General features: G+C 39.9%; 1 protein-coding gene across 6 annotated transcripts in view; it reads right to left on the bottom strand.

Annotated features, from left to right (window-relative positions):
* The window catches only part of PARD3B (par-3 family cell polarity regulator beta), a 926,479-nt gene that overhangs the window by 608,683 nt on the left and 298,813 nt on the right, over window positions 1-18,983 (bottom strand). For all 6 annotated transcript variants that reach the window (XM_069983415.1, XM_069983416.1, XM_069983417.1 and 3 more), the window contains 2 exons: window positions 16,019-16,204; window positions 1,528-1,698 (listed from right to left, as the gene is read on the bottom strand). In XM_069983415.1, the coding sequence (XP_069839516.1) occupies window positions 1,528-1,698; window positions 16,019-16,204 (357 nt within the window). The remainder of the gene's footprint in view (window positions 1-1,527; window positions 1,699-16,018; window positions 16,205-18,983) is intronic.

The raw sequence follows: 18,983 nt of genomic DNA, 5'->3' as shown, positions 1-18,983 counted from the left end.
CGCCACAACTCCGTGGTATCCTCTCTATTTGTTATTCAGAAGTATTCCAGTCCAGTCCGGATCATCCTGACTCTCAACCTGTCATATTTATTGAAGATCTGGGTGTCGTTTTCAGTCATAGTCATTTCATCATTACCAACAGCAAGTATCCTATTCAGTCTGTCCTACCCAGTATCATTCTCCAGGACTACTACCCCCATCATCCAGTTCCCTCTCACTTATAGTAACGCTACCACACCACCGCCTATTGCAGCATCATCCATTCCTCTCAGTTGTACTTAAGTTTGCCTCAATCCTGGTTGCATCCAAAGAGACTGTTGCTATTGACAACCACCGTATTAATAAACGTACAACTACCGTTGTTTCTGAACCCTGGCATTGGTCTAGCTATTGGTGCCTCGACTAAGGACAACAAAGAATTGTTGGGGCCCCGCATGGTCAGGTTCCCGTGGGTTAGTCACCTCCCCTCGTGCCATAACCGTGACCGAACATCTGGCAAGTGGCTACCCGGGTACGACCTACCACTAACTAACTACTACTACCCCCAGTGGGTTCACCCCATCGCAGTAAAGCATAGTAACTCCTCACACATGCATTTGCAAGATCTCTTAAGGTATCTTCAGGTATTATATCTTCTTTATCCACCTAAGTATCATTGTACTCCAGGTATCCCAGTATCTTCTTTCTCATCTGATATCATCCCTTTCTCACAATATTAGTACACTTTTCTTGTATCATCCCTCCCCCTATACCTAGCTCCTCCCCAGAAGTATCAGTATAAACTTTCACCCACCCTGTATCATCGTTCTCCTACAGAAGAGAACAATCTTACCCAATAGAAAGCACCATGTCGTCTTCACAGTTTCGGCATAGATCTGTACGGTCCATAGGTCCTGTCCATGGCTTTCACAACTGTTCTTAGTAAGGCCCCGTTCCCACTGAGGAAAGGTAGCGGAATTCCGCAACGGAATTGTCTGCTGCGGAATGCCGTTAGCCTCCCGCTCATAATGGGATTCTATGGGAGGCGCACGCTCCTGCTCTGTACGCGCTGAAGAATGAACATGTTCATTCTTCAGCGTGGACAGGGCAGGAGCGCGCGCCTCCCATAGACTCCCATTCCGCTACCTTTCCTCAGTGGGAACGGGGCCTAATGACACATAGTAGCTTGTTTCCTCTCATACAACACAAAGAACAGAAGCTGTAAGGACTTTCTGGTAGTTTGGCAAATGTTGCAATTGTGAAGAGGACATAGTGCTGACGAATGGGTAAGTGAATGCAGAGATGTCATACAGACTTTATATTGGAGGTATCAGTGCCCGCTGTACTGGGGAGGGGATATGTGCCTTGTGGCACTGCAAAACCATAAGTTCTGAGTGAATACAACAACCAATACCTAGCAGATGATTTCCAAGTCAACATATCCTATGAGGGTCTTATGGAACCATTTTTTCTCCTTTTTTCCAATTTTTGGTACATATAAAATATATTCTATTATAATTTTATCCTCTAAACCAGTCAAGCACTTACATCTATTTGGTTATCCAGTTTGCGCAAAACAACCAGCTGGATCATCCCTCGAATGTTGCCCTCCATTGACATGGACCTCCGCAACGTTTCCATGGCTTCTCGGTTTGATTTGCCAAGCAAGCTTTCCCCATTCACAGCAACAAGCTGATCATTGACTCTCAGACGACCATCCTATAAGCAAAAGCATAAATAAAGTAAGTCACAAATGAAAAGCAATACTAGTATTCTATTTTTAGACACTCATTCATTACATCTTTAAACCTAATACCAGAGACCCCTCTGTGAGGAATAGGGACAGCCCTGTCCCTATTCATGAATATGTGAAGTGGTATTATATGTGGTGTGTTTTATATGTCTTTGTGCAGTGGATATTTTATAGATTCAATGTAATAGCATTTAGTGCAGCACCATAGCTGATCCAAGTTAATCATATGCAATTATTGACTATCTTGGAGTCAGGCCGTCTGTTTACGCTTTGAAAAAGACCAAAAGGTTCTTGGCAAGGGGCAATAAGCATGGAGCTGCAAAGGAGTCGGTGGATTAGATTGTGGCTAGAGTGTTGAGATCGCACCTCTAAGGCAGGCTTACTGACTTCATGCCAGCAGCGGGGGTGGGGGGGGGGTTCTCTTTAAAAAAAAAAAAAAAAAAACAGGAATAGGAATAATAAATCTTCCATAATTTCCTTCAAATAAATCATATAGAACCGATATCCAAGCATTCAGTATGATGAGGACATCACAGGGAGTCCAAATATGGCCTGTCTACCTGTCCTCATCATTACATAAGGGGTATCTCACCTTCTGAATGTCCAGAGCATATAATGTTTGATATGCTAGGAATCAGAACAGTAAGATATAAATTATGAAGAATGGCTGGGCTGAGTCAGAAATGTCAGGTGAGGCCCCTCAGGCCAACCCTTTTAGGTCTTACATAAAAGTGAGACCTAGGGAACATGTAAGTGTCACAAAGTTGGGGATCCAGTCAAATTAGTTTGTGTACCACTTTCTAATCCCAAATCCCCTTGGAAAGAAGAACCTATACAATGCATCTCTATGCTAAGTATTTAAACTTTCTTATTCTATCCTTTTTGTTTTCATTGTTGGCTGTGTTCTGTATGTCTTTTGTTAACCAACGTTTTGTAACAAAGTACTGTCCATTTTAATGCATACCCTAAAACAAACCTAGTTAGCTCCAGGAAGAGTGCATGACCGTATACTATATGACCAGGTGGCTTTCTCTACTGTGTGGGTGTGTCTGCTTGCGAGTGGAACACTTTTGGGGTTCCCTGTCTCCCCAGTAATGTAACAGATAGGGTGGTGGCAACAAAGTTGTGTATGTATGTTGTGTTTGGGTGTCTGGCAGCGGCTGGTGGGTCACGTGTATGACAACAGCCGGTGGGTCACGTGTATGACAACAGACGGTGGGTCCCAACATAGCAAGTTTTGTGTGCGTGCTTCGTGGGTATGTGTCTGGCAGTGGTCGGTGGGTCACGTGTATGACAGCGACTGGAGGGTCCAGACACAGCGAAGTTTCCTGTTTGTGTTGGCCAGCGAACAGGGAGAGTTCGCAAAGTGTGTGTCTGGTATCTGGATGTGCGTGAGGCGCCAGATGGTGATTTACGCTTGAGTTACGGAACGGGAATAGGGCGTAAAGCATGAATGTATTAGGTGGATCGACCTGTAGGGCTAGCGCAACCCAGGGAAACCCAGAGCTCCCAAATTCCTCCGAACCCCTTCTACAAATAGTTTTTAACAAAAAGAAGATGGCTCTATTAGAAGTGGATTGCTCTTAAAAAAAATAAAATAAAATCATACGATTCTCATTTAGAGTAAACAAACTAATAGTTGGTCTAAACCTAGACTAGCTAGTCTTGACATACAGCAGATTTATCAAGCAGTGTAAAGCATAGTGGTATACCTGGTGCATTTGAAGACTACCCGTCTAAGGGTCCTATTAGAAGAAGCAATTAATTGTTTCCATGGATTAACGGTAAATTACATACAACCATCAATGACATACAAACTAATTTCTGTTAGTCATTTGATCACTGCCTGCATACACATGAACAGATTATTGCTTAAATTCGAACAATATATTACACACGGGAAAATAAAATTCTCATGGTAATCTTTCCGTGTAATAGGCCCTTAAAGTGTATTTGTCGATATAAAAAAAACTTTTGACATGCCATAGAGACAAAAGTGTTGATCGGTCCAGGTCTGACTGTTCAGAGCCATAACGATTGGGAGAACGAGCAAGGAGAGGGCCGCGCTGCAGCGCATCTTCTCCCTGCTGTGTGAGAAAAAAAGAATTGGACTCCATAGAATTACACTAAAAGCCCGACCTATCATGTGACCGAGAGAATCAAGAGAGGACAACATTTAGAGCGGTCTTCTCTCGGCTCATTCTCCTAATCTGTACGCGTCTGAACACTAATAGTGTGTTAAACCTGACAGGAACAGACTATAAAGGGCCTTTTCACACTACGGAATTGGCGTCGAAATTCCCTGCAGAATCCCCCTGCCCTTTATCCTTTTTTCTATCTGTTTGAATGGGAGGGTTAGTGCGCCTCCGCTCTCAGTGCCTCTCTGCTCAAAAAATTGACATGTGAATTCTTTGAGTGGAGAGGCGCGAGCCCTCTTATTCAAACAGATAAAAAAAAGGATTGGGCACGGAATTTTGACCCTAATTCCGTAGTGTGAACAGGTCCTAAACATGGAACAGGTCATAAAGGAAATATTGAGATTTCTTCTCTTCTCAAATCCATTCTTGGGTTTGGCTTCAATAATCCGTCACATAAATCTCTCTGTGTAAACACACCATTAGACCCGGACCGATCAAAACTTTTATAACGACAGTGACACATTAAGTTTCCACAAAAAATTAGACAATTTTGGTAAATTCCCCTTACTGTTTGCAAATATTTATAGAATTAGTAAATATATATCATTGCAGCAAACTGTATGCTATAGCGACTTTGTCTACCTCATAAAATCACTACAAATGGCACAGTAGAGAAACAATCCTGAAAGGAGACATTTTTTGCATTTAGCTGCGACGAAATTACATTTTCCCAAGTGCTTCAATTCATTGCTGCTTATTTACAAATAACTGAATAGTCTATTGACTGTGATCATTGCTTCTCCCTGAGGAGAGTATGCGGCCCATAGTGCTTCCCAGTTATCTAATTTCACTTCTACTGTATTGCATTTTTTAATGAGGTGAAAGGGAGCAGAACACCATTTGTTTTAATGAGCATCTAATGTTATCGAAAACATATTCATTCAATGAAATGACTATGAATACAAGTAAAATGAATGACTGGAAACTGGATTTATATTTTGTCAGACAGTCGGGAAAGTCAATATACTATATAGACGCTGCTCCTGACTTCATCAAACTAGTCCACTCCAAGCTAATTAAAACTTCACCACCACTTCAGTTCATCATCAATGACCTTGTACCATCACACCAGCTCAAAAGATTTATTACTGGTATAAGAGCAGAAATGTAGCCTACTGAGAAGCAGAGCCGGACAACCCTACTCTCATCTTTTCTTTTGTCTTCATTTACTACAATAAAGCATGAGAAGCATTGGTTAACAATCACTTCATATTAAAGAACATAGAGAATATTTTTTTAACATATACTATGATCAGAAACTCCCATACTACACCTACATGGCTGCTGAAAATCTCCCAAATGCATTCCCATTACCCATAGCAGACAATGTAGAGTACAGCCGAGCCGCACCTTATATTGTCTGCACTGTCAGTTTTGTGTGGCTGCTATTCAATGATGTCAGTATTTGATGCAGCTGCTTGGAATCCCAGAGTGTATTCTGTTTTTTAACACTCCGGCCGTGACTCCATATTAATTAATGTATTTGGGCACTTCATTAAATAACGTCCATGGTTGCAAAACTGCAACTACAGACGTTGTTTAACTATTTTTTTTTTTACACCATGTAAAAACAACAGCCGTATTTCATAACAGCCGTTGTTGTGCAAATAACGGGTGCTGTTTCAAAAATAACAGCCGCTGTTTGCACAACAGAGGCCATTTATATGAAATACGCCTGCTGTTTTTAAATCGTGTGAACATAGACTTACATTAAATAGACAGATGTTTATTTCTTTATCTGATAAGTGGTATAGAGCTAGTGGAATGAGAAGATTAATACTGTACATGGTGATTGATACATCCTCTGTTCAGCAGTATTTTTGAAGCTGACAACTCAGAGAACTAATAGTCCATTCTATACAACACACTGCATAAAATCTGATTTGATCGGTTTATTGTGAATAAGAAGTACCAATCATCAGGTTACTGTTAACCGATATCCATTGAGCCTTTTATGTTTATGCTAAATTATTAGAATGAGCTAATCCCTCCCAAAATAGGGGGGGGGGGGGTCGTCACCATCCACCCTCCCTATAATGTACTAATCTCATAGTGTACTGAAATCCACCAGATAAGTAATCACCTAAGCTAAAGGGAAACCAAAATGTACACTGTTTAATGGAAATGTCATTTGTTCAGTAAACAGAGACTTTCTTTGGCGCAGTATGTGATAAAAGCCACAAATTGGGGAGAGAAAAGCATAACACGATACACTGCCTGAAATCTATATTCTTTCTACTGCAGGAACACAATGTAACCTATTTGGTTTATTTTACTTGGGGGAAGGTTTATTGCAAAAAAAAAAAAAAAAAAAAAGCCGGGTCTATTTTCTCAACATATCACAGCTGCTTAAAATTCCACCTACAAAGGAGAGAGATATTGAAAATGTATCTCGGACCAAGAAGGGCTCTGAACTGGATGATTTCATTCTTGTCTCAGCTGTGCAATGAACAACCTCAGTGCAGCGAGAAGCAATATGTATATTAACCTTAACATCTTCAGTATCAATAAGACGGCGACATCCGGCGAGCGAGACGGCAGATCATGTATTGACTAGAGGCAGCTTTGTGACATGCAGTATGAATGAGGGACACAATCTTTGTGACAAGCCTGTGATAGCCACAACCTACAATGTATTGCCCTGGAAGCAGGAACCTGATCATTAGTGCATTGTTTTACTGAAAATAAACACTTGGCTGAGGGAAATGTGGAGCTACTGTGGATATAAAGCCAGATATATTTCTAGGCAGTATAACCTGGCAGGAAAGCAGCTATGTAAATTTTATTCCTCTGGTAAATGTAAAATGTCTGCCAGTAAGAACATTTTCTACACTGTGTTCTAGACAAATCCAAAATCATATTGCCTGAGATTGGTCATAAATTATTCTGTACCCAGAACAACCTGGAAAAGAAGATAACTTTCACTGTAGCCTTTATTCCATTGCTTTCTTTTTTCAGAAAGACAGTTCAAATAAATAAATCAAAGCTGTTTCAATGGATGTGAATGTCTCCATTTTCTATGCTAGTGTATTAGAAGACACATTTTGTTTGGCACCGATATCTCAGATGGCACCATTTAAAACTAAGCCTCAATTGCTTTTATGCTAAATATATGCCTCATCTCACTTCCCACAACCCAGCAACACTCTAAAGTATATGTATTTCATCTGAATGTAAAACTATCAGGGATTATAAAGGTGTACTTCAATGATAAAAGATGGTGCATGCCCTTGTAAACTGGTGTTTAGAAAAGCGAGCGCCTGCATTTTATAACCAGACTGCAGTAAAATTGCAGACTACAGCTGTTTGGGTATCCACAAGGTTTTATCCCTAAATTCTTGGTTTTCAAGGTTTCTGCTTGCGGTCAATTAAGAACCTTTGTTCTTTACTTGTAGGGAATAAACCCCTGTCTTGGTCATGTAAAGGTTACACCACCTAATACTCTAATGTTTAATACTCTAAGTGACATCACTTAGTGAGGAGTATTGGATTTTTCAGGGAGTGAGTTTGCGGCACCAGCTAGAGCACACTCCTCACAGAAAGTGTCTTTAGAGAGGGAGAACCCTAAGGATTCATATGAACTAATCACCTACTTCATGCAAATATAAAATGAAAGTTTTACATAGCATCATCCACCTAAAAAAATAGCTATTTCTCAACTTTGTGTCATAAGTTAAAGGGGGTTGAGCAGAGAAAGGGAACTTCCTGACATTTCACATCTTGGAAGTTTCCTTTCCGATACATGGAGGGATGGATCTAGGTCCCAATCATCACATGCGGGCAAAACCACGTCCGCATGCAATCTCCAACACAGTCTCTGATGTTGTGGTGATGTTTCGGACATCATAAAACCCATAAGAATTAAGCATTAAAGAAAAATAAATATTTTTAAAACAGAAGATGAGAGTATAAGTCTTGTAATTTTATTCCACAGATTAGTTTAAATTTTCAATATATAAAGAACTTAATTATGAACAGTTCCACTGTAAAATTGTAATTTAACCTTAGTGCACTGAAAAACAAAATAAGACAAAAAATTTTTTTGTAAGGTCACTAGCGGCTGGCACCTGGACTCAAACCACCGTCTCTCCTAGTGGCACTGTCTTTAAGTCTGTGCTTTTAAGTCCATTTCCCAGCATATATCTAAAATGATTGTTGAAAACAGCAGGTCAGCAAAGGTAAAAAGCAGATTCTTGAAAATGGAAAAAATCCACATAAAATATCTTTAAATAGAGGGGGCACATCATGACTTTAAACATATTACCAAATGCTGGGCTCACTTTACTTCAGAGACACCTACTGTATAAGCATAGGAAGGTAAACTGAATCACAGAGAAGGAAGTCGAATAGTTTATCCGAGGACTAATGCAGTTATAAATCTTTTATGAAAAGCTTCCCAAAGGAAACAATCAGCTTAAAAATTCCTTTATACACAAAATGTGGAAACCGACAACAATTTTCAAAAATCTGTGTGATAAGAAAGAAAAAACACTAACATCTTTTATTAATATATTCGAAAGGACATGAACTTTTTATGTGGCCTCTTATATTGTGTACAATACATACGACACGACTTACTGCAGAAATGAAGACATAAAATGGATTTTCCAAGAATTCTAATCAAAGGCCTGTTTCTAGGGTAGGCAGTTGATATAGTATTAGTGGGGGTCTGCTGCCCTAAGACAGCCTCCTCACTATTTTGTCAAACACAACCCCTTACATACAAGTGTGACTCAGAGTGTTATTACTGCATAGCCCATGCATGAGGTTAAAGGGGTAGTGCGGCGTAAAGCATTATTTCACAAAAAAACACACATTACAAAGTTATACAACTTTGTAATGTGTGTTATTTAAGTGAATGGCCCTCTTCCCCATATACTTACGGAATCATAACTATGCATAACAATGCTCAGCCAATCACGGCTGAGCAGCTGATGACGCGCAGAAGGGGGCCGCCGTGAAGAAGGGCTGAAGCGGTCCGGCCGGCCTCCTGAAGATGACATGATCGCCTCAAGATGGCCGCCAGGGTTGACAGTGATTCCCTAAGTATACAGAATTACACTTCCGGGTCTTGCGTGGGGGGGAGGGGGAGGACATGGGAAAAGAGGCCATTCACTTAAATAACACACATTACAAAGTTGTATAACTTAAGAATGTGTGTTATTTAGTAAAATAATGCTTAACGCCGCACTACCCCTTTAACCAGGGCTGCACTGCAATACCAGGCACAACCATACATCTAATGATATTTAAGAGTATAGGGAAGTCCTTATACGCACATATTACAGTCCTCTGGAACCAATTCTATTACAAAGCTATAATACTGTATGCATGTAAAACTAACATACAGGTGCTCAATAATCAATTTCCATCAGTATTCTATAGTTTCTATATAAATACTGTATCATCTACATAATAATGAGCAATTTTCCATTTTGCGATTGCTGCAGAGGTACAGATGCATCACAGTTCTGTACTCTTAGGCTATGTTCACACACTGTTTTTGAGGATCATTTTGGAGCTAGAACCAAACTGTTATTAAGACAAAAAAGCATCTGATATTGTCAAACCTTTATTGAGCTTTTTTTTTTTTTTTTTTTTTTGCAATACTTTTTTAGGTGAGTCCCAAAATTAACTATTTTCATTTGGAACATATTTTGGCCAGTTTCTAATAACATTTTTGTTATCAGTAAAAAAAATAAATAAATAAAGGCTTGAAACTTAAAAGGACAACTCCAGCCAAAATGTATTTTTTAATATTACATAAGGAAAGTTAGACAAATTCCTAACGTAAAATAATTATAGGAAATGCACAATTAGTGCTATACCCCTTAATTTAGTAGATCAATCAGGCTTCAGATTTCCTAAAAAACCGTGACACCACAAATCAGGTGTAACTCCCTCCCTGCTCGGTTTGTGGGACACATACACACTGTACTACTCCTCCCTCATCTGCTCACAGTATGAGCAGATGATGGGGGAGTAGTACCAGGCCGATCCCCATCACCATAACCATGGAGGGATGTATGCTGGTTGGCGGAATGTGGGGTGGTTATGGTAATGGGGATCGGCTTGGTACTACTCCACCATCATCTGCTCATACTATGAGATAATGGTATTAGGATTAGTATAGTGTGTATGTGTCCCACACACCAAGCAGGGAGGGAGGGGGGAGGTAGTTAGATGTATGTGCACCTCTCTCCCTCCCTGCTCAGTGCCATCTATCTCCCTCTCTCCTGGTGCAAGCCTGGTCATCGGCAGCACAGGGAGAGAGGGAGATGCCCCATGTCCCTGTGATACATTACATACAGTTGCATAAACAATACACTACATAGACTTCTACATATAGTTCGCCCCCTGCTGGACACTCCATAGAAATTTAAACCTGATTCGTGACGTCACAGTTTCTTTAGGGAATCTGAAGCCTGCTTGATTTATTAAATTAAGGGAAATAGCAGTATATGTGCATTTCCCAATATTAACCCCTTAATGACATCGGGCGTAAATTTACGCCCTGATGCCGGTAAGGGAGTTCAGAGCGGGGCCGCGCAGCGACCCCGCTCTGAACCGCGGCGGTCCTGGGTGCCGCGTGTAGCCCGGGACCGTAGATATTAGCGGGCACGGTCCGATCGCCGTGCCCGCTAATACAGTAATCAGATGCAGCTGTCAAACATGACAGCTGCATCCGATTACCGGATTCACCCGTTCCCTGGTGCCTAGTGGAGGAGATCGCTCCTCCGGAATGTTATCCCGGAGGAGCGATCTCCGTTTCTGAAGCCGGCCGGGGACCGCTCCAAGATGGCGCCGTCCCCGGCTCGGCACTCGTTTACTTCCGGCTGCAGCAGCCGAAAGCAAACGAGTGCCTATCTCATGGATCTCTGCAGCATATCTATGCTGCAGAGATCTCTATGAGAGATCAAAGCACTTATACTAGAAGTCCCCTAGGGGGGCTTCTAGTATAAGTGTAAAAGTAAAAAAAAAAGTGTTGTTAATAGTAAAAAGCCCCCTCCCCTAATAAAAGTCTGAATCACCCCCCTTTTCCCAGGTTATAAATAAAAGTAAATAAATAAATAAACAAACATGTTTGCTATCGCCGCGTGCGTAATCGCCCAAACTATTAATTAATCACATTCCTGATCTCGCACGGTAAACGGCGTCAGCGCAAAAAAATCCCAAAGTGCAAAATTGTGCATTTTTGGTCGCATCAAATCCAGAAAAATTGTAATAAAAAGCGATCAAAAAGTCGTATATGCGCAATCAAGGTACCGATAGAAAGATCACATCATGGCGCAAAAAATGACACCTCACACAGCCCCATAGACCAAAGGATAAAAGCGCTATAACCCTGGGAATGGAGCGATTTTAAGTGACGTATATTTGTTGACAATGGTTTAAATTTTTTACAGGCCATCAGATACAATATAAGTTATACATGTTACATATCGTTTTAATCGTAACGACTTCAGGAACATATATAACAAGTCAGTTTTACCCCAGGGCGAATGGCGTAAAAACACATTTCCCCCAAATAAACAAAATGCCTTTTTTTTTCAATTTCACCACACTTTGAATTTTTTTCTGGCTTCGCAGTGTACTTTATGCAAAAATTCAGCCTGTCATTGCAAAGTACAATTAGTGACGCAAAAAATAAGGGCTCATGTGGGTTTCTAGGTGGAAAAATGCAAGTGCTATGGCCTTTTAAGCACAAGGAGGAAAAAACTAAAACGCAAAAATCGAAATTGGCTCTGTCCTTAAAGGGGTAGTCCACCCAAAAAATTTTTCTTTCAAATCAACTGGTGCCATGAAGTGCCAGAGATTTGTAATTCACTTCTATTAAAAAATCTTAAGTCTTCCAGTACTTATCAGCTGCTGTGTGTCCAGCAGGAAGTGGTGTTTTCTTTCCTGTCTGACAAAGTGCTCTCTGTTGCCTCCTTTGTCCATGTCAGGAACTGTCCAGAGCAGTAGCAAATCCCCATAGAAAACCTCTCCTGCTCTCCAGACTAGAAATAATACAACTTCCTGTTGGGCATACAGCAGCTGATAAGTACTGGAAGGCTTGAGATTTTTTAATAGAAGTAAATTACAAATCTCTGGCACTTCATGGCAGCAGTTGATTTGAAAGAAAAAAAAATTTGGGTGAACTACCCCTTCAAAGGGTTAATGTACATTAGGAATTTGTCTAACATAATAAAAAATACTTTTGGCCGGACTTCTCCTTTAAAACTTAATGTTTTATCAATGATGATGATGTAACAATTATGATCATAAAATTAAACTATGTGAACAAAAAAGGCCAATTTTACACCGAATTCAATAGAATTAATTAGGACAAATAGGACTGTCTTTTGGTTATTTTTTTTTTTTTTTTAACTGTTTAGGCTGTTTCATCGCCCAAAACATAGCCAAAAAAACTTTGTTGAAACATAGCCTCATAGCTCTTTTACACAAGTTAATGGAAGCAGGATAATGAATGCTGATCTCTCTGACTGGCTTTAGTTTACTGACCCTTTACACAGGCTCAACTAATCAGGCCACACAAACAATTACTGGATCATTTTTTTGGCCCTAACTTCACCACAGTCAGCTTCCATCTGATTACTGGCCCTTTTAAACAGGCCGATTATACTACGTAACAAGTTAAGAAAGAAAGAAAGAGGCAAAAGGTGGCACCTTGTGTGATACCACTATTGTAAAGAGAAAAATAGGTAGACGGATTCAGTGGCAAATCGAGTATCACCTTGAATCAAGAGGTCCCAGTCTGTAGAACCCAGTTCTGGAAGGTATGCTGTACATCTTCAAGGGCTGCAGAAAGGCTGACAGGGACAAGGAAGATGGGATACTCCCTAGCCCATGAGAGCAATGCAAATCAAGAAGAAAGAATACTGGAGTACCACAGTGTCAGCAGTGCCCACAGGGACTATGTAATCTCAAAGAAAAGTAAATTAATTTATTTAAAAGTAGCACATATATTACTCGTTTCAGGGGAAAAAATTCCCTTCATCAGATAAGTGTGCACACCTGTATTTGGACTCCAATACTTTTTCTACTTCATTAGCATAGAACTTTCTGCGACTGCCCCACAAGTGCACACGGCAAGATAACGAACCAACTCATTTGATGTTCTACACAGTATAAGTGAACTAGTATACACAGCTTAAGTTTATTTCGATGGCATCCAGAGGTTGCACACATCTGGCAGGTGTACTTTACTACGTCTGTGGCCAATTTATAAAGACAAGAGCAAAAAAGCACTCTGTGAAAGCATCCACTAAGATGTTTGAGGCCTACAAAGCATACTATGGTTTGCCTGTTGGGGAGCAATACAAATCATGTGCACCTCATTTCCCAAGTGAACAGTGCAGGAAGCAGAAGGCGGCTTGGACAGTTTTGTCTCAGTGGTTCGCGGCTTCTTAGGCAATGACAAGGCTGAAAACTATGCACACTTGGTTCAGACTCTGATAAAGACTCTAACTATGCTGCAATGGGCAGCAGAATGTCACTCAAAGTCCATACCCTTTATGCCATCTAGATAAATTCAAAGAGAACATGAGAGCGTATTCAGAGGAGCAAGGCAAGCACTTTTACCAGGACATAATAAACTTTCAACCCTTTGCCAAGAACAGCATAACAAGAACATGTGATTTGCAGTATAGCCCTATATCCAGGAAATATACTTATTGCATTTATTGAATTTTATAATAATTGCACATTTGTAGAGAAATGTTGATCGTTTCTATGATAAAACACAGAAACAAGCCATAATCTCATGTTACTGTACATCTCAATAAATACAAAACTAGTGTAGGTCATTGTCACCACATCAACTAAAAGTTCCAATAGAAATCCTGTTTTTGTTTTTTTATGAAGTTTACACATGTGCAGTTGAAATAAAACAAAAATTGTGTTATCGGGAACAAGCGTTCATATGAGCATGACCCTTTTTTTTTATTTTATTTTTCCCTTTTCCTTTATTTTAACAATATTTTTATATAGTTACTTCTAAAACCAAGCATTAAATACATGATGGGAGTTCTGGAAAACATGGATACAGCAAATGCTGAGTAGGTTGTCAAGTCCGCTCAACAATATTTTCCAGTAGTCAAGCAGTTAAATATGTCTACAAACTTTCCTAGCAACACGCTGTCAAGAAAGACAAAGTGTAATGGTTGCGTATTACTTAAGTATCAGTCCAGCCTAATGTCCAACTGGGAAGCACTTACCATATTAAAAAGCTGATGTTTTAATGCGCTTTACAAATTATCCTGCAATTTTCTGAGCTTTTCAAATAGAGAAGTAACATTAACCATCTTGGTGCTGAAGGCAAGCAAGGGCTTGTTTTAAAACCGAGATGTAAACGTAATACGGTCATGTATTAATATCACAACCTAATATATTTTACAGGTGCTTGAAGATGAACATTTATTTCTTCAACCCTTGTAGAATATACAGTATGTATGGGCAAATTACATTTTAACACCATATAATAAAAGAGTTCATAATGTTTTGTTTTGTAATTCACTTAAGGGAGTAAACTGCCTTTAAATAAACTTTCTTGCCATTGTCCTTCCTATAAACAATTTATCTCTATTTCTCTTACAGTAAGGAACATGGGCGAAGTACAGGGCATTGACAAGAAATCCTGGGTGATTGATGCTATGGTTGTCTGTTTAACATAGACTGAAAATTTGCTGTTGTGTAGTTTAATGGCAGAGATTAGCTGACTCGGCAGGTTGGTGGCAGATGAAAAATATTAACATAAACAGAATGCAAATGTTAAAAACCAAAATATCAAAATCTGCTGAGATATAGAGAAAATTGATGTAAATGGACAAATATCCATGATGAAAACCCCACCAGTAAAACAAGGCACCGTTTACTGCGGAATGGTTTTGACAACATTTAAATAATGTAGCATAGTTGTACGTTTCTACACTTATGCTACCATAATGTCTTTTTTACGTGGAAAAAAAACATATTTTGATAAAGACAGACGTCATTAATGCTCATTAAAGATAGACGTCATTAATGTTCATTAATTATGTCTGTCTTTATCAAAAGACAGTCTTTTTTCATGTAAAAAAAGAAACCTGGAGAATATAGCCTTACAGTGACATTTGCTACCTATTTGTTTTTTTCATGATTTCAATGTTTCAGAGTAAAAAATCTTAACTAAAACGATCTATAGTACCACATTTATATTTAAAAACAAACAAAAAAAGTCTTCTTTTTTTACACACTTTTTAAGTCCCCCTTAAGACACTTTAATGAGCAATACCATGATTGCTCATAGAGATAATGCAGTACTGCATTGACCCTTTATTTCTGCACAAGCTTGATTCCACCTACTGGAGACAAGATTAGGCAATCGCTGATGTAAAACGGCCCCAGGAGGCCTCGAGCTCCACTTAGTGAGAGTAGGGACCGACACCGTGGTTGGGGCCACCCTATTAAGGAGGTGGGTCCCCCAAAAGGCAGGGCAAGACTATTTTGCTTGTAGAGCAGGGCACACATCCCCTTTGTCTCTCCCTTACCGCATAACCCACCCATCCATATTTGGGTTATACCTGCCCTATATCTCTTTTATATCTTTGTCCATTTTTGTATGTGTTATGGTTTATTAGTGTTCACAGGTGTGTATTGTTATAAGCGCATATTTTTAATAATTTATGATCTATAATTAAAAGTTAAGTTTTAACTGACCTACGGTGGTCCATTTGCTACGGTGATTATATTTTGATTTCTTACCACTGGGTCGTACCCATCTGGAGTTAACGGACCCACATATTGTTTTCCGCTACTTTAGAATTATTTAACAGATTTTTCAGTAGCATCTAAATGTTAAATAGCTAGCACAGACTATCGCTCCATACTAGCTATTAGCAGCAGCCCCCAGCTACCGACAGCAGCCGGGTGACATCCGGTATAGAGTATGCTCATTTCTAGTCAAGGACTACAGTTATAGTAATTTTTTGAATGGCTTCGGAAAAAGCCAGCAATAAAATGTATTGTGTACAGCCAAATAAGGTAAATATAAAGACACTTGACTATAACGTAAGCCATCTATAATGTTCATCTTAAAGTTTCATACCTTGAAGGCAGCTCCTCCATGAATGATGGACTTAATGAAGATTCCCAAATCAGTGCTGGTGTCTCTGGACTTGTTTCCTTTTAGACTAACTCCTAATCCAGCTGATCCGGAGTCATTAAGTGGAATCTCAAAGGTCATCTGTGCCACTTTCTCTGGCGTAACAACGTGGCTCTCCGATTCACCTTTCTGAAAAAAAAATAAAAATAAATAAAATTAAAATGTTACACATTGTATGCCAAGTTCACATTATTATGTACATTCATATTTTATAATAATGGCCGTTTACATGGGTCTCATATCTTGAACATTTCCCATCTTTCTCTATGCTATGGAGGAAATGATAATTTGAACTGCTTTAAATCCATATTGTGCTTAGGACAGAGTTTTAAATATTTCATAGTGTTTTGGCTATTGCCACTTCTAAATGACCACAGAATTTAGGTTTGTACTTTCCCCTTTTTGCATTATCACTTTTCTACACAGGTGTAAACTTTGCATTCTTCATACCTTATTTTATATCATATGTCATGGTGCTTGTTCCAGTAAAAAGTGATCTTTTATCATCTGCGGATTGTGCTACCTGGGCGGGGCTTCACAGCCACAGAGCCACTTAGCCCAGCCCACATCACCACCGTAGGCCCTGTCCCTCCATAAAGTCATCGTACATAGGCCCCAACCCCTCGCCGGCCTAAGGGTCTAGGCCCCACCCCCTCTAGGTCGGCCGATACAAACGGTTGCCATCAAGGATGGGCGGGGCCTATGGTGGCGGTATGGACGAGGCTAAAAGGCGGCTGTGAAGCACCATCGAGGTAGCAGAACCACAGATGATAAAAGATCACTGTTTAGTGGAACAAGCACCATGACATAGGATATAAAATAAGGTATGAAAACTGCAAAGTTTACCGTTTACACCGGTGTAGAAAAATCATAATGCAAAATAGGGGTGATAGTGTCACTTTAAATTCAGATTGAGGATTTTCACATACAATAAAAAAAGGTCTTCATTGCATTTTTAGAAAATCCTGTGTTTAGGTTTTTATCATTTGGTGAATTGATTCTTATAGATTCTACTGCAATGCTTCATTTTAAATGAATTACTACTAAATAGCATTTATTTCCTTTTCTATAATTTAGTTGAAAAAATCATGTAAAGATGCTGTGCTAAATGAATTATGACAAAATAAAAAGCAGTCTTGGATATATATCATAAACAACCACATTATCAGCTTGAAACTCATAAAAATGGCAGGCTAATTAAAATTCGGTTGCATTCATAAGTATTCTTGTAACACTCCAGAAATTTAAATTTGTTGGGTCATTTACATTTATTAAATTACCCTGTTTATTAAAGTAAAAGCAATTTATTTCAAATTTAATAGGCTTAGTCGGTTTGGAAGTATTAGGTCTCATGCAGTGTTCCTCTAAATATAGGTATTACTTACCCTACCTAGTTCCAGCGTTATGTTGCAGTGAGTGGCCTTGTCTCCTGCTAGCATCCTCTTGTAAGGCACCTGTACACTTTCTTTGCTCCTGCTTTGCCTTCTGTTCTTCACCATTGCCCTTTTGGTTCATGTCATGGCTATGCAGTCTCCAATGCACAGCAGTGTCAGATGGCTTAGGCAAATGACAAACAAAAAAAACTATTTTTTTCTTCTTTTGACCAGAGGTCCTCTCTAAAAGGAGTTTTTGGTCACACTTTACTCATTGTTTGAGATTTATCCAGTACTGGTTCTTGTTCCTGTGTTGTAATTTTTGCTGTTTAGTACTGATATTAAAGTCCGGCAGAAAATTTTTATGAAAGTATTGTATTGCCCCTCAAAAGTTAAACAAGTCATCGATATACACTTATTACGAGCAATGCTTATAAAGTGCTTTTTTCCCTGCACTTACTACTGCATCAAGGCTTCACTTCCTAGATAAAATGGTGATGTCACGACCCGACTACCAGAGCTGTGCGGGCTGTGGCTGCTGGAGGGGATGATGGCAGGGGGACACTGAGGGACACAGGGCACTGGAGGGACACTGAGCACCCCCTGCCATCATCCTCTCCAGCAGCCACAGCCCGCAAAGCTCTGGGAGTCGGGTTGTGACACCACCATTTTATCCAGGAAGTGACATCACCATTTTATCCAGGAAGTGAAGCCTTGATGCAGTAGTAAGTGCAGGGAAAAAAGCACTTCATGTGCATTTCCCCTAATAAGTGTATATGGGGGACTTTTTTTTTTTTTTTTTTTTTTTGGGGGGGGGGGGAGCAATACAATACTTTAAATTTTCGCCGGACTTCTTCTTTAAGCTTCACATCAGCCTTGTTCCCGACTAAACTTTTGTGTTGTCTTTCATATGCTCTGCCTGTTGCATTAGTTCAAGATCTGACCCCTGGCTCCTTTACAGAGTATGTTCCTGTCTTGTCCTCTTAGGGTATGCGCACACTACAGAATCCTAGAGGATCACCCGCCGCAGATTCCCCAGCTTGCGGCAGCGCGCATATCTGACTTTTTCATGGACTTCATTCTATGAACAGGCAGATTCCGCTGTCCACGCACAGAATGAATCCTTTAATTCTTGACACAGAAGGTGGAATCTGCCTGACCATAGAATGGAGTCTATGGCACAGGCAGATATGCACAAGGAGGGGGGGGGGGGGGGAATGCAGCCACCAGTGGACTGCACAGGAGCCAGGTGAGATTTTTTTTATTTTATGTTACAGGTGAACGACTAGCTATACGAGGGATTCCTACCTACTAGGAAGACTAATTTTCACACTTGAAGGCTAACTACGATGTGGGGAAGGGGTTCCCTACAAAGGGTTGCTTTTTGAGGGATACTATCTATGGTGGGGATAACTACTGAGTGGATTACCTGAGTGGGACTAACTACTATATGGATGTACAGAGAGGGCATTGCTACTATATGGGGCACAAAGAGAACCTAATTTATACATTGACTGGCACAAAGAGGTATAATA

Source organism: Dendropsophus ebraccatus, chromosome 9, assembly GCF_027789765.1.
Source record: "Dendropsophus ebraccatus isolate aDenEbr1 chromosome 9, aDenEbr1.pat, whole genome shotgun sequence".
Classification (NCBI taxonomy): domain Eukaryota; kingdom Metazoa; phylum Chordata; class Amphibia; order Anura; family Hylidae; genus Dendropsophus; species Dendropsophus ebraccatus.
This window is presented reverse-complemented; position numbering and strand designations above follow the sequence as displayed.